The sequence below is a fragment of the Ruditapes philippinarum genome, unplaced genomic scaffold (assembly GCF_026571515.1).
Source record: "Ruditapes philippinarum isolate M1 unplaced genomic scaffold, ASM2657151v2 ctg6029_1_1_1_1, whole genome shotgun sequence".
NCBI classification, from domain to species: domain Eukaryota; kingdom Metazoa; phylum Mollusca; class Bivalvia; order Venerida; family Veneridae; genus Ruditapes; species Ruditapes philippinarum.
Window position 1 is genome coordinate 19969 of NW_026852070.1, and position 17509 is coordinate 37477.

Below are 17509 nucleotides of genomic sequence, written 5' to 3' on the forward strand. Positions count from 1 at the left end.
TTCATTTAGTATAAGGTTAAAATGTATTTTTAAACGTTCCTTTGTATAATATAAAAATAAAATTTTGTTTAGTTTAGTGTAAGAAAATTTGTTTAGTTTAGTGTAAGATCGAAAAATATTTCACCTCGTGAACACCAAAAGTTAACATTTCATATACATCTTTTGGTGCTCACTTGGTGAAATATATTCCGATAAACAAATACCTTCGATATAACTTGTCATATACATTAATAATAATCTTAAAAACAATAAATGAATGCGAAAGTATCCATCTTTGAATTTCTCGCATTTTTCGATATTTATATTAGATAATTTAATGTCGTTTACTCAAAACGGACTTAATAGCAAGGTCTTATTTGCGCTGCATTTTATGATAAATGTCTCCACCTCAATCAAATTATATTAAAGTAACTATTAAAGTAATTTCTTTGTGAACTTTTGTAAATGTTTATGTATTTCTTCAGCCTTTTGTACAAAATGTACGCATGGCAAAAAATAAAACTATCATTAACTAACTCATTATATACGAAAAATAATAAATCCTTTCACTTAAACATGTTTTAAAATACCTTTTAAAAGCGAAAATACTTTAAGTGTATTATTTCAAATAATAATAATTATATGAATACTTTTTCATATTGAAACATCGAAACATCTATAGAAATAATCGATTGAAGACTAGTTTAGGCCAGGCTGGCATATATTGATGCTATTCTCCGGTTATATAGTATTTCCGGTCAAAAGGGACCGGGGACCGGAAGGGACCGGCCCGGCGAATGATAATTCCCGAAATAACTATAGTGGTGTTTGCCCTTTTCACTTTGTAACAAAGCGTCTACCAACATTGACGATAATTTTCTGCTTTCACTTATGAATGATTTCGAAATAAGTTATTTTTGGGTCCGAAATCCGTTAAGATAACATGGCAAACTGGAAAAGACTGCTTCCGAAAACACCCACGGATACAATCGCTTATATTTTTACACTATTTGGGATCAATGCAATATTTTTTTTTGAGCTTTTATATGTCCTCCCGAAAATTGTTACAGAGGATTATGAGTACAGTTCATGGAAGTGGTATTTTCACATGACATGTGGGTGCGTCATCTATTTGAATGCATTGAGTAGTTTTTGGAAGATCATATCAACAGAAACAAGTGTCCGAGGACTCATGTTACCCAGCATTCTTAAGCCAGGTATAGTATACATGTAGCTATAGTCCTTCCCGGTCACAGTATTTTAAAACTCGTCACTCATGTGTTTTGATTAAGATCATTTAGATTGTGTTTACTTTGTAGTGCACTTGTCAGCTATTTGCAAACCACCAATTCTGCCTCTTGAGCTGGACTTACAGGGTGGTAAAATAAGAAAACCTGTGAAAAGCCAACTTTAATCATTTTCCAATGCAAAAGTTTTGCTGGATTGGGGATGGGGTTGTAGGCTTTCCTCAATGAATTTCAGACAAGGGTCACAAATAACTTTATGCTTAAAGTTTCAATTTTAATATCTGAAATTTCATTGATTACACCCCTATATATATTTCAGAAGTAAAACTTGTATATAATACTCTATAGAAAATGGAATGAATCTTACATGTGTATATATACTCCTGGTTTAGACCCCGGGGTCTATTCCAGGATTTAGCCTTAATATCTAGATACTAAGAGTGAAACGATTACTCACTTATATGCTGAACCCTGATTCAGATCAGACCTGACAATTCATTTTTGTAGAGCCCGCTTGCAGTGAGCTGGACTTAGTCGCCACTTTTGGCGTATAGTTTGGTATTTTTGCATCCATCCATGCATCTGGATTTGTCAGGTTACATCTAGCTCATTCTTTGTAGGCATACAAAATAATTGGGTACAAATGTTCACCATGATGGGTTGGTGTGTCACACACTAAACCCAGGTCGGTTTCTTAAAGGTCAAGGTCAAACTTTGGGGGGGGGGAGCTCAAAACCTGTGCTCAGAGCGTAACTATCACATGCATAGAGGGATTTTTATATAACTCAGGACAAAGTAAGGCAGTGTGTGAAGCAAATTCAGGTGTCTGTGCTAAAGGTTAAGGTCAGACTCAAAGGTCAAAGGTCAAATAACAAAATAAAACATTCATTTGCAAGTATAACTACTATATACAAAGATGGATTTTAATTTAACTATGCACAATGTTCTCCATGTTGAGTTGAGTTGTCCCACTCAAAATGAAGGTCAAGGTCACAAGAGGTCAAAGAAAAATATTAAGATTAATTTGTTGGTGCTGTATCTTGCTAATGCTTTGAAGTATTATTGCTTTGTGGTCAGAGGATTTTTTAATTGTGGAGTGGAGTCTGCTTGCGCTTTTGGCAATTTGGCATATGTGTGTCTGTCAGTCTGTGCGTTTGTCTAGATTTGTCCCATTTATATCTAGCTCATTCTTGGAGGGATAACAAAATAATTGGATACAAATGTTCACCATGATGGATTGGTGTGTCACACACAAATCCCAGGTCTGCCTCACACTGGGGGGAGTGTGCGGGGGGTGGGGGGGGGGGTCCCAAACCGTGTCCGGAGCGTAATGAGTTTCATCTGGAGGTGTGCAGCTCTTAAGGCTTGATCCTTTCTTTTGCTCATTTCAGGTGTAAAAGAGATTCTGCCATATATGTGATGAATTTTTGCTAATTTTAGGATAGAAATTTTGCCATATATATGACATTTCCATATAATTATATGACGATTTTGCTCATTTCAGGATGGAGGTTCTGCCATATATGTGAATGTAATGCGCCACCTAGATCATTTCATTGTTACACCTGTAAAACATGCGTACTTCGCCGAGATCATCATTGTGTTTTCACTGGGAATTGTGTAGGGCACAAAAACCATCGTTACTACATGATGCTGTTGTTTTATAATGCCCTTGCGGGTTGGTATGCAACTTTTATGAATATCAGTATTGCCTGGACTATAGTGGGAACTGAATGGTTTCCTTTGTCACTACTCAAGCTCATTTTTCCATTCTTTGCCTGGGTTATAGGTTATGTTACCTTCAATGAGATGCTACTATCGGCCATTTTGCTGCTGTGCATTGCTGCAATGTGTGCAATGACGGGACTACTTTCATACCATTTGAAGAATCTTTATCGAGGACAGATAACGCATGAGAGTACGCATAATGTACTCAAATATGATTTGGGATGGAAAGAAAACGTGAGAGCTGTGATGGGTGAAAACTGGAGAGTGGGGTGGTTATCACCTTGGTTACCATCTCCTCTACCCGGAGATGGTTTAGAATTTCCTTTAGCTAGTGTTTATGAAGCTCCAAAAGATTTATAAATAGTAATTACCTTTTTCAAGGGAGGTAACTTTAACATATAAGAATTCAACAAAATCATAAGTAAAGTGTTTTGATATAGAAAAAAATCAATTTTGTATTAATATCTATGTGTGGTGTATTCTTAATGGCATTTTTTTGTGTTGCCTGAATTAAAGTGAATTTTAGTATATTTTAGAAATCTGAATAATATTAGAGACTAGCGAGTATATTGAACAATTATTTGTCACCAGTTTGTTAAATTGTTATTGAGCTATGTTAAGAGTTTGAAATGCATGACTTTGTCTGATAATTTTATTTTATTTTCACACTGAAGCAAACCGTTTTGAAGTAAGATTTTTTTCAACTTTGTTTCAACGGAAATGTTTTCATGATAAACAAATTTGATTGCTGGATACTTTATGTCTATTATTGTAAAAGCTCTCATTGATTCATTTCAAAGTATATCAACGATATATCGATATTATAATATATCAAATGACAAACTTCATCAATTTACTGACTTTTATTTATTTATATTACATTTTTCATAGCCACATTATCCTATATTACATTTTACATAGCCACTTTATCCTATATAACATTTTTAATTAATATTGAAATTAATTGATAATGGATTTTTTTTTCATTAAGAAATCAATTGATAATGGATATTGTTAATAAATTATTTGATAATGGATTTTATTCATTAAGAAAACTCTACTGCTGGTTTAGTAATATTATGGAAATAGTGCCTTTTAGATAATAATTTTTGTATAAATCAACTGTAAATTTAACTATCAAAGCAACTGTTTTAAATTTGTATTGTATACATTTTTAGGTCTTTTTTTTGTGATTTGATTTTGTGCCACAGTAGCTTGACATATTTTGTATGTTTTTTGTGTTTTTGTACCTTTGTAAAAATTTATAGAATTTTATATTTTCTCATCAAGGCTCCTTTTATTGACAGATAACTTTTAAGGTTACAATGCATTGAACTCTGGGAAGCGGTCAGGGTTAAGATCACTGTGTCAAGAAATAATTTTTCTACTTTTTCTGAATGTTTTTTGATGTGCCAAAATGGCACCAGGAAACCAATCAGTGTTTCTTACATTTTTAGCTCACCTGTCACAAAGTGACAGGGTGAGCTTTTGTGATTGCTTTATGTCCGGCGTCCGTCCGTCCGTCGTCCGTCCGTAAACTTTTACTTTAAATGACATCTCCTCATAAACCACTAAGCCAATTTCATCCAAACTTCACAGGAATGTTCCTTTGGTGGTCACCTTTGGAAATTGTTCAAAGAATTTAATTCCATGCAGAACTCTGGTTGCCATGGCAACCAAAAGAAAAAACTTTAAATATCTTCTTCTAAAAAACCCAAAGACCTAGAGCTTAGATATTTGGCATGAAACATCTTCTAGTGAGTGTCTACCAAGTTTGTTAAAATAAAAGCCCTGGGGTCAAAATTGGCCCCGCCCCAGGGGGTCATTGATTTTCCCTATATGCATATAGTAAACACTTTAAAAACTTGTTTTAAAGAACCCAAAGACCTAGAGCTAAGATATTTAGCATGAAACATCCTCTAATGGGTGTCTACCAAGTTTGTTCAAATAAAAGCCCTGGGGTCAAAATTGGCCCCGCCCCAGGGGGTCATTGATTTTCCCTATATGCATATAGTAAAAACTTAAAGAACCCAAAGAGCTAGAGCTAAGATATTTAGCATGAAACATGTTCTAATGGATGTCTACCAAGTTTGTTCAAATAAGAGCCCTGGGGTCAAAATTGGCCCCGCCCCGGGGGCATTGATTTTCCTTATATGTGTATAGCAAAAACTTAAAAATCTTCTTTGAAAAAACCCGAATAGCTAGAGTTTAGATATTAAGCATGAAACATTTTCTAGTAAGTGTCTACAAAGATTGTTCAAATAAAAGCCCTGGGGTCAGAACTGGCCCTGCCCCATGTGTGTCATTCTTTTTAACTATATGTGTAAAGAAAAAACTTGACAAGCTAGACCTTAGATGTTTAGCATGAAACTTCTTCTAATGGGTGTCTACCAAGTCTGTTCAAATAAAAGCCCTGGGGTTTAAACTGGCCCCGCTCCGGGGGCCTATATACAGGTGAGCGACTTCAGGGCCATCATGGCCCTCTTGTTCTTTTCTTGTTTAAAAGCATTTTTTTATTTATTCTTTTTACTTTAAAATAATAGTGATACTTAATCATGCTCCAACATTGGGCCGCAGAGACAGTGGTTGCCAACTTGGGTATTGGAATTTTAGAAAAATATAGCTTTGTCTGAATAAATGTTAGGTAATACAAATGTAAATGTTTGTAATTTAGTGCTGTCATAGATGGAAAAGTTTGCATCAATATATCAAAAGCAAAATATCAAGATATATATCAAATTAAATACATGTAGCTTCTAATGTTTACATGTCATAATTTTTTATTGAAGAATAACTATCTATATTTTTATGACATCATCAATTCACCCGTAAAATAACCATAGTAATGTTTCTTGTTGCCTAATACTGTTGACATATGCATGTATACAATTCATGACAAAAAAAGAAAGGGGAAAAAAAACAAAAAAAATCTACCTCTATTTCAAGAACAGTGTAACAATGCATTGCTTCAAGTCTTACATGTACATGGGATTGTGTAAATGATATAATAAAGTTTACAATGTTTCATTTTGTATTCATTCAAATAGTGCGTAATGAAGCAAAAAAAGAATAATTATGCAAAATAATGTACACTTTTGACAGGTTTAATATGCTAATAACAGTGGTTGAAAGTTTTAAGGTATTTATGTTCTAGATTTGCCTTGGAATGTTTTACATTAAAATAAAATCCTGACAATCTTTGTGGTCTTAAATGCTTTTCTCACCTGCACATAGAGTGCTTAAAGGGACTTCACTGAGTTTTTTTGACAAGACAGACTGGAAATTATTTTTTCGAGATTAATATACCATTTGATATAGGTCTAGACCAAAAACTTGTGTGCAAAATTTTAGATCATTGGCTTACTCCGTTTTTCCTAGATTATTATTCTGAATGTGAAAAATGACACAAAATTGAAAAATGTTGCAAGGTATTTCACTGGAATCAGGCCAAGAATAACATTAAAACACAATTTTCAACTTATTTCTAAGTATATTTCTGGTTTATATTTTGCATATCTTTCTCTTTTAAATGCTCTAGCAGATCTTTTTTACATCAAATGCAACTTTTATATGGAAAAATTATTTTCAGTTCCGTCATGTCAAATAACCCCAGTAGAGTCCCTTTAAAGAAAATGTTCTTGTCAAAAATACATTGCCCCGAGCTTTAAGGTATTTCCTTTGTTGCTGTTCTTTTAATGAACTTCTTAAAATATGTTATTGAAATCATTTTTATATGGTCAAAACTGGCTCAGTCCTGCAAGTCTTTCCAGCTTACATATTTTACTAATAGATTTATTTGTAGCATGGCTGTGTGACAAAGTCATAGATTGTGCACCTAGGGTAGAAATACAACCCAAATCGAATGGCTGATCATAAAAGATTGTTCTTGAAACCCAACCCTAGGGCGGAGTCATAATTATTCCTTGCATGGAGGTTATTTTATGACGAAGGAATCTCATATAGTAGTAAACTTTTTTATTGTTTTCTACGGTGTTCCGTTTGGACAATCGTGATCGTACCCGCGATGCACGATAGCACCATGGTGAAAACACGATGGTACGATGGTGAAAACGCGATGGTACGATTATGAAAATGCGATGGTATGATGGTGAAATCACGATGGCACGATGGTGAAAACGCGATGGCACGATGGTGAAAACGCGATGGTACGATGGTAAAAAAACACGATGGTACGATGATGGTGAAAACGCGATGGTACGATGGTGAAAACACGATGTCACATCGCGTTTTCACCATCGTGCTATCGTGCCATCGCGATTTCATCATCGTACCATCGCGTTTTCATCATCGTGCATCACGGGTAGGGAAGAAATAAAAAATCACGATTGTCCAAACGGAATACCGTAGTTTTCTTCTACGGAAAAAATAAAGGCCACATAGCTTTGAACCTTTGCCTAGTCGGCCACTGCAGATAAAACAGAACTTATGATAATGGTGTCAAAAATGGGATTGACATTTCAGTTAAAGCGTTAACATTTATTTAACATCTCCAATTCACATAAGCTGAAGTCTAGAATTCATGAGATTGTAACATTCAGTGTTGTTTAAAGGTATTAATTGTGCGTCAGAAATAAATAGTTTATAGAGGATATTTGTTTAATTCAGTGTAAGATCGGGATATATTTCACCGAGTGAGCACCAAAAGATATATTATAATAATTATGATAATTATAAATATGAAATTTTGGTGTTCACAAGGTGAAATATATTTCGATCTTGCACTAAGCTAAACACATTTTCTTTTTCTTATATGCAAAGAAACGTTTAAAAAGACAATTTTACATTATTCTAAATGAAAAGCGCCCAAAATAATAACGTGACGTCATTTACGACGGCACGTCATTAAGTTGGTTTCCAGTACTGTGCACGCTGGCATTTCACTGAAACAACGTAAGGGGCTTTAATTCAAAACAGTGAAAAATATCAAATTGATAATTTCATGGTTTCAAACAGTGAAATATCAGATGTCATAAACCACCAAAAAGCATATAATAAAGTAGAATATTGACTTCTATACAAAATTCTTAACTCGTACGAAGTTCTGGCATGGCCGTAGGGTTTATACACTCACTGGGCTAGTAATCCAAGGATAGGTAGCCCATCAGGGCCAAGTGGTTGTTTCCTTGAGCAAAAATCTTGACACTAGATGCACAGTGACACGCTTATATATTCTTATACAATCAAACTATAATAAATTCTGTTTAAACTAATTGCTGAATAGCATCAGAAGCAAAAAATGGTTCAGGTAACTGACCAATGAGTAACTTTTGAAACCATTTTGAGAAATACGAATTACAAGCCATTCCTTAGCATAATGGGCCTTAAATTGATTTGATAAAAATGTCTCTGACGGTCTTCCGTACTTTCTTCAGTACTTAACCCAAGACATTTAATTAATTTATCCTCTTTTTTTTTCATTTTATCATATTTCACTGCTATAATTATATGTTTTCTTGTTTCTTGTTGACGAATGAGGATCTGTGGCCGAGTCATTAATCTAGAATATAATATTTTGAAGGAAGTGTGTGATTCAAATAGCAATAAGATGGACAAATTTTATGTTATGAAGTGTTTAATGTTTTATATAATTATAGGCATGTACTAGAAATGTTGGAGGAGACCTTCAACTGCACGAGAGGCACCCGAGTAGAGCCATCGACCTTCTGTAACCCAGTTGGCTGACTTTGAACAACTTACCCCTCATGACAGTGGGTTCGAATCCTAGGCACCCTAGGTCTTCCTCTACCAGTAAAGCTTTAAAGTCGCAGCATGACCGTCTAACAGTGTCTTCGTCGATTTTATGAAAAATTCATCAAAATAAATGTGTGTACATTGCTTAAGATATTATGCCCAAGAAACATTTTTCTTTTATAAAAAGAGCAATTATGTACAGAAGAGCATTAGTGCCAGGTGTACGTTTTTTATTAACTCGAAATTTCGAGTTAGTAACTCGAAATTTCGACTTACTAACTCGAAATTTCGACTTACTAACTCGAAATTTCAATTTACTAACTCGAAATTTCGAGTTACTTATCTCGAAATTTCGAGTTACTAACTCGAAATTTCGACTTACTAACTCGAAATTCCGACTTACTAACTCGAAATTTCGACTTACTAACTCGAAATTTCGAGTTACTTATCTCGAAATTTCGACTTAGTAACTCGAAATTTCGACTTATTAACATTACAAGAATGGCCAAAGTTATTAGTTAGATGGTATAAGATATAGTAGGCAGTGCCTTTGAACGATGGAGTTGGAGAAACGGTTGCCTGGACAAAAACTATTGAAATTTAACATAAACTTAGTAATGGCATGTTCACACCCGACCTAAAAAAACAAGGCTTCCTTTAATTTGTACGTTCAGGCGTTCTTCAGACGTTGTATTGTATCCCATCTGTTCGAACATATCTTTTCACTACTCATATTCTTCTCATCCCTGTAAAAAACCGATCCTATACTTCACGTGTGGGACATCTGAGGAAAGTATCGCGGCGTGGCCAAAGAGGGCGTGCTGAGGCCTTTGTCAAAATTGTTGGACTGACTATATTTCTTGTAAAATCGGATGCTTTTATATTATTCCCAACATATATATAACAACAAGTATCACTTTTATCAACTTTTATCAACACAATATCAAAGTATTAGTAAATAATGAATAATGTTACAAAAACATTATTAGTATAAAGAAACGTGACAGACTAACTGGCCTATACATGCCAATTAAAACTTATTTAACACATGATATTGCACAGTTTACAATAGAGTGGGTTTTGGACTTGTTGTTTCTCCACATGATGGTTGTATGTGTGCTTAAGAAAAAGAAACACCCGGTTAACACAGAAATGTGGAAAGTGTGATTTTACCCCCCCCCCCCCTCCACAAAAAAGCGAAGGATATGTTCAGTATGTGTGGACAATTTGACCCTATAAAATTGTTCTGTTAAATAAATGTTAAAGGTGCTCTGTCAATGTGCAACAGCTACACACGAAAGAAAGTATCTTGAATTAAATCCTTGCTTTCACCGGCAACCAATGAAAGTCGTGCAATGTAAGTCGAAATTTCGAGTAAGTAAGTCGAAATTTCGAGTAAATAAGTCGAAATTTCGAGTAAGTAAGTCGAAATTTCGAGTTAGTAACTCGATATTTCGAGATAAGTAACTTGAAATTTCGAGTTAGTAACTCGAAATTTCGAGTTAATAAGTCGAAATTTCGAGTTAGTAAGTCGAAATTTCGAGTTAGTAACTCGAAATTTCGAGTTAATAAAAAACATACACCTGGCACTAATGCTCTTCCGTAATTATGAGATGTATATATGTTTTAAAGGATATTAAATATTTTTTTAACTTGAAGAAAGTAGCGCTAAATAGGAAATTATTTGTAATAAAAATAGCAATTTGTAAGCAAAAAAGTATTTCAGTCAGTACATACATGTATTTTGAAATATTTCCTGAAATGATGAATGGTTTTGTCTAGAATGGGACAACGATTCCATTTAAGATATTTAACGTTGTAAGAAATTATTTTATTATTTAAGCACTAGTAAACCCTGTGATAAAACTGCAGAATAATCACAAATGTTACGTGATTTGGTTTTAAGTTAATTATAGTACGACATTAATAACAATTAATTAATGCAATATGTCAATTTACTGCAGGCACATTTGATTTCGATAGTAAATGCTGTCAGAATAAAATTCTTAACAATGCACGAATGAAACAATGTCGCCGATTGATACACTGCCTTATATACTCTGTTACAAATTCTTTTCTTCGGAAGGTATTTTAAAGATGTTAATAAAAATATGTGCACAGAAATAACTTGAATGAATTAAATAAATAGAAAGACCGTAAGCGTCCTTATACTAAAACATGTCAGTAGGTATATGCATGTGCACAGAAAAAAAGAAAGAAGAAAAAAAAACACTTAAGAAAGTTGAAAGCCCAATTTTTCATATAATATAAAGATTTTTGATTAAACATTACATTCCCATTATTACATTTTATATTGAAATGAATCAATTACAGTAATAGATATTTTATTGCAATCAAAACGCAATGCGGGAAATGTAATTACAGTGTAACGTACGTAGCTGGTGTACCATTAAACCCGATAACAGATTATTATTTCACAATAATTATACATGTTCGTGTGTCTTATTTCCATTAAGAAAATGTATTTTAAATTGAAAATGCTAAAATATATTAACTGGCCACACAGCAAGAATGTGCGAGGTATACGTTTCTTTTAGGTATACCGGTGACAAATGAACCGCGCCATGACAAAACCAACTTAGTGCATGGGTTTGCGACCAGCATGGATCCAGACCAGACTGCGGTTATGCGCAGTCTGATCAGGATCCATGCTATTCGCTATCAGTTTCTCTACTTGTAATAGGGTTTGTAAGCGAACAGCATGGATCCTGATCAGACTGCGCGGATTCGCAGTCTGGTCTGGATCCATACTGGTCGCAAACCCATTATGTTGGTTTGTCGTGACGCGGCTCAAATATAGGGGCAATTAACTCTAGTTGTATGGGTATATAGTACAGAATTATGAGGAGATCAATCTCTCGATGCCCGTATTTATAGTCAAAACACCTCAACGACATAGTTGCACATGTCAGCTGCCAATCAAAAAAGTGCGGCTATTATTCATAAGAAGTTTAATGGTAAAGGCTGATCCGAAGTTTGACGGAAAGGGACAAGAGCGTACGGATATGAGGGCCGGTATGTTTGTAAATCGTTGTTGAATGGACCACCGAGCTTTAAAAATGTTTGATTTAGTTTGTCACATGTGAGACGTGGATACTGGAATCTGGACAATTTTCCATCTTCAGAACATCATACCAATTTTGAAAGCAATATTGTTTCATCGAAATAAATTGATCACATGTGATACGGTGAGTATGGTTGTATGGAGGGAATATAAAAAGAAAGAGAAAAAAGTAAAAAAAAAAAACAAAAAAAAAAAACAAAAACTGAAAACATGAAGAAAACATGAAATAAAAAGAATAACATTTTATTTAAAATTTTCGTAACATTCTTCAATCACATAGGGTTCTGTATACTTAGAATAATGTCCGTTGACATCAAATACTGGCGTCCTATCAAAATAGTTGTACGGTTTTAGCATGAAGCCACTGGGCACCGACAATGTCATCGGTAAATCTTCCGATGATGGCGCATGAAAAAACTTCTCACTAACCCAAACAACAAGATCTTCGCTCCGTATAGTTTCGTTATTTAGAAATCGACCTACGCCTTTAATGGCTTGATCTGGATGCGTAAGGTCATACCACGAGGTGGTTCCATATTGTTCGCTATCGTTGTGTTTGGTAACTGCCAGCATGTATTTTAAATCGTCCCATGCATTTAACATCATATGTTCTTCTAAAATTTCCACTGACTTTGAATATGGTATAATTCTATAGCTGCGTAAATTGCCCCAATAGTTACGTTCATTTTCGTTGACAACTGTAAAATATTTCGGTTTTAGAGGGTTCGTTATAAATGTTTTTTCGTATTCGTGAAGTTCTTGTTGCAAATATCGTGTATTGTTGAAGTAGAAAAATCCTGGTTTTTCAGATATATTAGCACGTGACTGGAAAGCTTCGAGTGCACTGCCTGCCCGCCAATTGACGGTTTGAAAACTGTTATTTGTCCCTAAAATATCGAGATCTACTTTAAATAAATAATTATGATTATGAATAGGACCAATTTGGAAGTCCGAAATTCTATATCCGAAAGGAGTAGCACTTTTATCAACGCCGAGGTAAGGATCGTTGGGGTCCCAGAATGCACCGTACAGAAAACCGGAAGCTGAGAGTAGAGTTTCTAAGCTTCCATCGAGGAAAAATTTCCATTCAAGAGTGTAGTCATAGTTCCCAAGGTTCATTGATGCACGGATTATCAGATGGTGGTCAGCCAAACCTTTTGACTGAAAGCGCCATAAAGCTTTCTGACCGTCTGCTTCAAACACACACGCGGCTTTCATATCCTGGGGATAGCCATACATATATTTAGTTGCATGGAGTAAAGAACTTCGGTCTGGACAGTCCAAGCCGAACCTTGGTGTGTTGTAACTGCCAAGTAAAAACATTGTGTCGGACAATGTCGGTGGTCCTGCCCCATTCGTCTGTGAAGAATAAATAAGCGTCACATCTTGTAAAGATATTTCATATGCTATTCTTTCATTTTTAAATCTTACGTCGAATATCGCCGGCCCATGCATTGGACTAGAACTAAATTCGAATTGCCAGCCCATCCATTCTACCTGATGCCCTTTTATTGTATACCTTGGTCCCTTAGGTTCGTAGGTTCTTGGTGGTGGAAGATGGGATAAAGGTCTCTGCGGCAATGAGGAATTTAAATTAAGACCAAACTCGTTATAATGATCTGAATAATACGACTTCGGGTACGACACTTTTCGTAATGATCCATTATTGTATAACATTTGCATTTCTTTAAAAGAACTGAAAGGCCCCTGTGACGCATAGTAAAAATCTGACGCGTACCATTGAGAAGTATTAGTGCCCGGATGATGAACAATACATGTAATAGGAAGAATTCTTACTGTTAAATAACCACTCATTTTAAGATATAAAAACACCGTTGACAATCGGTCATTTTCACTAACGGAGGGTAACATGCCGAATTGTATACCCACAGTTCTTGGATATGTAGCACCGCCGAAACTTTCACTCAATAACTTTTTGATATCACCCATGTTTATAGAAACAATTCTCATAATACTTCCAAATTCAGATGCATCAAACGGACGTCGGTTAAAATGAACTTCTCCATCTCTTAATTTTTGTTCTACTTTTATGTTCTGAAAAGTTTCGTTCAATGGTCCAATTTTGTATTCCATGAAATCTGGTGGAGTAATTGCTCCACGAGCAACATTTACTTGAGCAAATCTTCCCGGAAAAGGACCGCCGTTGTCAAGGTGATCAAGAGCATGCGACTTCTTAACCGGATATAAAGACACGTGTGCTGCCCTATTTTCTGCCAAAGAATAACTTTCAGGAGATATATATCCGCGAACCTCGAGTACTTTTAAAGTCAATTTTATCTCTTCAATAGTTAATGGCGCGAACAACGACAGTTTAGTTTCATTTCCAGACGATAAGTTTGGATTTCGTGTCGGGCACGTTCTGCATTCGTCACCTGAATTTTCGGTAGTGACTTCTTCCGGTGCCACAGTCGTACATACACACGTGTCTTCTACGTTTGTCTCCGATGTTTGTATAGGAACTTGTGTTGTTTCTTGAGCAGTGGTTGGTGAAAGCGTAGTTTGTTTCATCATGAACGACCCGGATTGCTTTGCAATATTTTGACTTATTTGATTTGGACGCGGAAGAGCAAAACGCCCGATTATAATACCTAAAGCAATACCGATGACAAAAACGATGGGACATAAAACGGCAAACACACAGTATGGCCCATTGCTCGTTTTATGCTTAGCACCAGAACCTGTTCTGTGAAGTTTCTTCGAGTACGCCTCTGTTGAGTTTGTCCATGGACCGGAAGTCTGGTTATGTGCATAAAATAAAATAAAATAAAATAACCATAGTAATGTTTCTTGTTGCCTAATACTGTTGAAATATGCATGTATACAATGCATGACAAAAAAAGAAAGGGGAAAAAACAAAACAAAAAAATGCTACCTCTTTTTTCAAGAACAGTGTAACAATGTATTGCTTCAAGTCTTACATGGTATTGTGTGAAGATATAATAAAGGTATAATAAAGGTTACAATGTTTTGTTTCTTATTTATTCAAATTGTGAGTAATGAAGCAAAAAAAAGTATAATTATGCAAAATAATGTACACTTTTGACAGGTTTTAATATGCTAATAACAGTGGTTGAAAGTTTTAAGGTATTTTATGTTCTAGATTTGCCTTGGAATGTTTTACATTAAAATAAAATCCTGACAATCTTTGTGGTCTTAAATGCTTTTCTCACCTGTACATAGAGTGCTTAAAGGGACTTCACTGAGTTTTTTTGACAAGACAGACTGGAAATTATTTTTTCGAGATTAATATACCATTTGATATAGGTCTAGACCAAAAACTTGTGTGCAAAATTTTAGATCATTGGCATACTCTGTTTTTCCTAAATTATTATTCTGAATGTGAAAAATGACACAAAATTGAAAAACGTTGCAAGGCTTTTCACTTTAATCAGGCCAAGAATAACATTAAAATATGATTTTCAACTTATTTCTAAGTATATTTTTGGATTATATTTTGCATATCTTTCTCTTTTTAGTGCCCTAGCAGATCTTTTCTACATCAAATGCAACATTTATATGGAAAAATTATTTTCAGTTCTGTCATGTCAAATAACCCCAGTAGAGTCCCTGTAAAGAAAATTTTCTTTTCAAAAACTACATTGCTTCCAGCTTTAAGGTATTTCCTTTGTTGCAGTTCTTTTAATGGACCTGTTTAAATTTTATCAAAAACATTTAATGTGGTCAAAACTGGCTCAGTCCTGCAAGTCTTTCCAGTATATTTTACTAATAGAAGTGCTGTATGTATTTATTAGAAGCATTGTTGACTGTGACAAAATCATATACATGTATAGAGTATGCACCTTGGGTAGAAATCCAACCCAAATCAATGGCTGATCTAAAAGATTTGTTCTTGAAATCCAACCCTAGGGCGGAGTCATAATTATTTTTTGCTTGGAGGTTATTTCATGACTAAGGAATCTAACATAGTATTAAACTTTTAATTGTTTTCATATATAGAAATAAATTAAAGGCCACATAGCTTTGATATTAGGATATGAACCTTTGCCTAGTCGCCTCTGCAGAAAATACAGAACTTATGATTAAGCTATCAAATATGGGATTGACATGTCCGTTTAATCGTTAACATTTAGTTAACATCTCCTATTCACATAAGTTGCATGAAGTCTTGAATTCATGAGATTGTAACATTCTGTGTTGTTTAAACGTATGTATTGTGCGTCAGAAACAAATAGTAAATAGAGGATATTTGTTTAGTTCAGTGTAAGATAAAGATATATTTCACCGAGTGAGCACCAAAAGATATATTTCACGAGTGAAGTATGAAATTTTGGTGTTCACGAGGTGAAATATATTTCGAAATATCAAATATCAGATTTCATAAACCACCAAAAAGCATATAACAAAGTAGAATATTGACTTCTATACAAAATTCTTAACTCGTACGAAGTTCTGGCATGGCCGTAGGGTTTATACACTCACTGGGCTTGTAATCCAAGGATAGGTAGCACGTCACGGCCAAGCGGTCGTGTCCTTGAGCAAAAATCTTTACACTAGATGCACAGTGGCAGCTTATATCTTCTTATTCAATCGAACTTTAATAAATTCTGTTTAAACTAATTGCTGAATAGCATCAGAAGCAAAATATGGCCCAGGTAACTGACCAATAAGTAACTCTTGAAACCATTTTAGAAATATTTTTAGAAATAAGAAGAACATCATTCCTGAGCATAATGGGTCTTAAATTGTTTTGATGAAAATGTCCCCGACGGTCTTCCCTACTTTCTTCAGTACTTAACCCAAGACATTTAATTAATTTATCCTCTATAACCCAAGACATTTAATTAATTTATCCTCTTTTTTTCATTTTATCATAATTATTTCACGGCTATATATGTTTTCTTGTGTTTTTTTTTGTTGACAAGTGAGGATCTGTGGCCGAGATTCATTAATCTAGAATATAATATTTTGAAGGAAGTGTGTGATTCAAATAGCAATAAGATGGACAAATTTTATGTTATGAAGTGTTTAATATTTTATATAATTATAGGCATGTACTAGAAATGTTGAAGGAGACCTTCAACTGCACGAGAGGCACCCGAGTAGAGCCATCGACCTTCTGTAACCCAGTTGGCTGACTTTGAACAACTTATCACAGTGGGTTCGAATCCCCATAGGAAATTATTTGATTCTTTCATGTGGTTAAACTACCCAGCCAGCTCATGGAATGTCGGTGGTCCTACTCTGATGCAACCTCGTGCTTGAAATAATGCACGGAAGTGGCACCCTAGGTCTTCCTCTACCAGTAAAGCTTGAAAGTCGCAGCATGACCGTCTAACAGTGTCTTCGTCGATTTTACGAAAAATTCATCAAAATAAATGTGTGTACATTGCTTAAGATATTATGCCCAAGAAACATTTTTATTTTATTATAAGAGCAATTATGAGTTTTATATGTTTTAAAGGATATTAAATAATTTTTTTAACTTGAAGAAAGTAGCCCTAAATAGGAAATTATTTGTAATAAAAGTAGCAATTTGTAAACAAATAAGTATTTCAGTCAGTACATACATGTATTTTGAAATATTTCCTGAAATGATGAATGGTTTTGTCTAGAATGGGACAAATGGACGATTCCATTTAAAATATTTAACGTGGTAAGAATTAAATTTATTATTTAAGCACTAGTAAACCCTGTGATAAAACTGCAGAATAATCACAAATGTTACGTGATTTGGTTTTAAGTTAATTATAGTACGACATTAATAACAATTAATTAA

General features: G+C 34.5%; 2 protein-coding genes across 2 annotated transcripts; one reads left to right on the top strand and one right to left on the bottom strand.

The window, feature by feature from the left end:
* Positions 1 to 816: 816 nt before the first annotated feature.
* LOC132748322 (probable palmitoyltransferase ZDHHC24) lies at positions 817 to 6154 on the top strand. Its single transcript, XM_060737898.1, has 2 exons — positions 817 to 1196; positions 2731 to 6154. The coding sequence occupies exons 1-2, from the start codon at positions 923 to 925 to the stop codon at positions 3312 to 3314; spliced, it is 858 nt and encodes a 285-aa protein (XP_060593881.1). The 5' UTR covers positions 817 to 922; the 3' UTR covers positions 3315 to 6154.
* A 5831-nt stretch (positions 6155 to 11985) lies between these two features.
* Positions 11986 to 14516, bottom strand: LOC132748325 (membrane primary amine oxidase-like). The gene has a single exon (XM_060737910.1). The coding sequence runs from the start codon at positions 14281 to 14283 to the stop codon at positions 11995 to 11997; it is 2289 nt and encodes a 762-aa protein (XP_060593893.1). The 5' UTR covers positions 14284 to 14516; the 3' UTR covers positions 11986 to 11994.
* Between the last annotated feature and the right edge of the window lie 2993 nt (positions 14517 to 17509).

Excerpts from the sequence above, each read along its gene's own strand:
- LOC132748325 (XM_060737910.1), bottom strand. The coding sequence starts at position 14,283 with ATGATGAAACAAACTACGCTTTCACCAACCACTGCTCAAGAAACAACA.
- LOC132748322 (XM_060737898.1), top strand. The coding sequence starts at position 923 with ATGGCAAACTGGAAAAGACTGCTTCCGAAAACACCCACGGATACAATC. Across the intron at positions 1,197-2,730 it reads ACCCAGCATTCTTAAGCCAG|GATGGAGGTTCTGCCATATA; the intron begins GTATAGTATACA and ends TGCTCATTTCAG.